Here is a 2974-nt window from a genome sequence, read left to right on the forward strand (position 1 = left end):
GCGCCCCCAGCACCCCGCGGCCGGCCCCCTGCGGCCGACCCCCGCCCCCCGGCCGAGCATCCCGCAACCCGAGCGCCCCACTCACCGCCTTCTTCATGGTGGCCGCCATCTTGGGACTGGACTACGGCCCGAGGTGGGGAGGGCCGCTAAGGTGTGCCTCGGCCCCGCGCCCTCCCTCGCTCCCCGACGACGCAGGACTCCCGCCAAACACAAAGTGGTCTCTATTTTCCCTCTGACTGGATCTTCGATCAGTGATTCCTAAGGTCTGGGACTCGGGGAGGACATGTAACCTGGAAAGACTTGGTACGTGCCAATTAAAGGGACAGGCGACTCCCTGTGGGCCGACAGAAACTGGGGTGGGTGTGGCGAGCGGCCGCAGCTCCAGCAGCGGGCAGCAGGGGGCGCTCAGCGCGGCGGGGCCGCGAGCGAGCAGAAGGGCCGTTCCTTTCCACCCGTCCCACTAACCGTGGAAGAAATACACCTCCCTAAAAAAAGAGCTAAGAACGAATGACCTTGGCAATAGCGTGAGAGATGTATGTGCCCTGATAATTCAGATGATAAAAAGGAGGAAGTACTCCTAGTAATTTTTTTCAACAATATTATTCAGCAATTACTGTATACTCTGACACATGTGCCTCCCGATTCTTAATTTTTTTTGGTCTCAGGATCCCTTTACACTCTTAAAATTTTTTGAGGACCCTGAAGAATTTCTGTCCTATCTTCTTCAACATTTATCATGTTAGAAGCAGAATTTTTGAGTGTATTTATTAATTTAAAATAATTTAAAAATCCATTTCATGTTATTGTAAGCAACATTTTAAAATTAAAGATAACCATATTTTCCAAGACCAAAAAAAATATTGAGAAGAATGGCAGTTTTACATTCTTGCAAATCTCTGTAATGTCTGGCTTAATGGAAGTTTGGATTCGCATACCTGCTTCTGCGTTCAACCTCTTGCAATACGTTGTTTAATTGCTATATATGAAGAAAATCTGATCTCACGTAGATATGTCGTTGGAACAGAGAGGCCCTCGGGGATCCCCTGAATAGGTCTCAGGGACCCCAGGGATTTGAGAATTGCTCTGGACAAGCCTCCTTTCTCGAAGTCCCAATCTCCTCTTCGGGAATTGAGGATAAGGGGGCCTTATAGCAAGCACACCCTACCTTCTCTGCCACAGCCCTTAGCCCCACGTGGCATGGCCTGCTCCGTCAGGGTCCCAGCTCCAGAATCCAAGCCCTTTGCATTAGGTCTTCCCTGTGCTCAGCTCATGTGCACTCAATATATATTTGTTGAACGACAATGTTTTTTTCAGGGTTGGATCTTTTCACAGGATCTGGCCTAGAGTGGAATCTCCATCAATGACACTCATTCATTTAAAAGATCACTAACTAGCTAAATTTAAAGGCGCTGCAGAAACAGACAGTGGAGGGGGAGATAGAACACAAAAGGGCAAAATCATTACAGATGGTGCCAAGCACCTGACGGGGGAAACAAATGAGGTGCCGAGACAGAGAAGAACAGAAAGGGGTGGTCCCGAGGGGCTCTTTGGAGGTGGCCGCTGAGTGAACAGAGAATGGGAGGAAGAGAGGAGAGGAGGGGTCTCTCATGGAGGAAGGAGCTTCCTGGGCTGGATCAGCAGCTCAAAGACGTTGTCTTCCTGTGTTCAGACTACCACAGACCGGGTGGCTTATAAACAATGGAGATCTATCTCTCACAGTTCTGGAACCTGGAAGTCTGAGATCTGGGCAACAGCATGGTCACGTGTGGGCTGATTCACAGCCAGCACCTTCTGGCTGGGTCCTCACACGGAGGAAGGTGCGAGGGAGCTCTCTGGTGTCTCTTTTGTAAGAGCACTAAATCCCTCTCGTGAAAGCTCCACCCTCCTGAACTCCACACCTCCCAAAGGGCCCACCTCCTAATACATCACATTGGGCATTAGGATTTCAAGGTATGAATCTGGGGGGTGCAGAGAGACACAAGCATTCAGACCAAAGCAGAAGTTACGGCTCCCAGCTGGATATGCTGTCGTCCTTGGCCTTGCCTTTATCATCACAAGATGGCTATTGCATCCGCAAGAGTCACGTCTTTATCCAAGAGGTGCACAAGCAGAGAGAAAAGGGGTCAGCATGCACCTCTCTGCTTATGCTTCCTCTGACTCGCTGTCCTGTGCTCTCTCACTCTTGCTCTCTCTCGCTCTCAAGGAGGAATGTATTTTCCAGAATCTCCTAGCCCCCTTGCCTTTATGTCTGTCTTACACCCGCCTCAATCACTGGCAAAAGCTACAGGATAAATGATTACCTTGAACAATGATGACTAATTCCTCGAGGCTGGACATATGGCTGCTGAAAAAGAAAACTAGGCTGGGTTTCTGGAAACAAGGAAGGGGAAGAAGGAGGTAAGGGTTGTTGGATGAACAGCCAGCAGAGTCCTCTTCTTGGGAGTTCAGTCATCAGACGGGGCTGTTCAAAGGGCTGGGCAGATAAGGAGAGTGTCATTTAACCTGGACAGACGGACAGTGGGCAGAACCGCCCCCAACCTTAGTGCTGAATTGGCTCTCTCTGGTTCCAAAGTCTTCTTTCTCACTCCATTTCTCGCCGTCCCTACCCCCGTGGCTTCCCAGCCCACAGCATCCTTTGAGCTAATCTCCTTTCCTGCAGGAAAACCAGTGCTGCAAGTACAAGTGGGGACTTTTCAAGTCTTCTGCTAAGCATCCTCTCATTCCATAATATTGAGTATTTCCAACATTTGCTTCTGTTTTTTTTCTCCAGCTGGAGCGTGTCTGTACTTGTTTGGACTAACAAAAGAAAGAAGCCTGGGGTACAAATGAAAACAATGGGAGACTGCAGATCAGGAAGGTAAAGCCCAATAAGCACTTGAAAATATTATCCCCAAGGGATGAATGAACACATTCCCTTATACCAGGTTGAAAAATGGCCACCCAGTGACTGGATGCAAGATATGGGTTGTTTTCG

The 2974-nt window shown here is 49.4% G+C and overlaps 1 protein-coding gene across 1 annotated transcript in view; it reads right to left on the bottom strand.

The window, feature by feature from the left end:
* Nucleotides 1–147, bottom strand: part of PFDN4 (prefoldin subunit 4) — a 9840-nt gene extending 9693 nt beyond the window's left edge. Inside the window, exon 1 of the mRNA XM_024750329.1 lies at nucleotides 86–147. Coding sequence (XP_024606097.1) covers nucleotides 86–109 — 24 coding nt within the window. The 5' untranslated portion in view covers nucleotides 110–147. The remainder of the gene's footprint in view (nucleotides 1–85) is intronic.
* Between the last annotated feature and the right edge of the window lie 2827 nt (nucleotides 148–2974).

This window comes from Neophocaena asiaeorientalis, unplaced genomic scaffold (assembly GCF_003031525.2).
Source record: "Neophocaena asiaeorientalis asiaeorientalis breed wild unplaced genomic scaffold, Neophocaena_asiaeorientalis_V1.1 scaffold606, whole genome shotgun sequence".
Taxonomy (NCBI): Eukaryota; Metazoa; Chordata; class Mammalia; order Artiodactyla; family Phocoenidae; genus Neophocaena; species Neophocaena asiaeorientalis.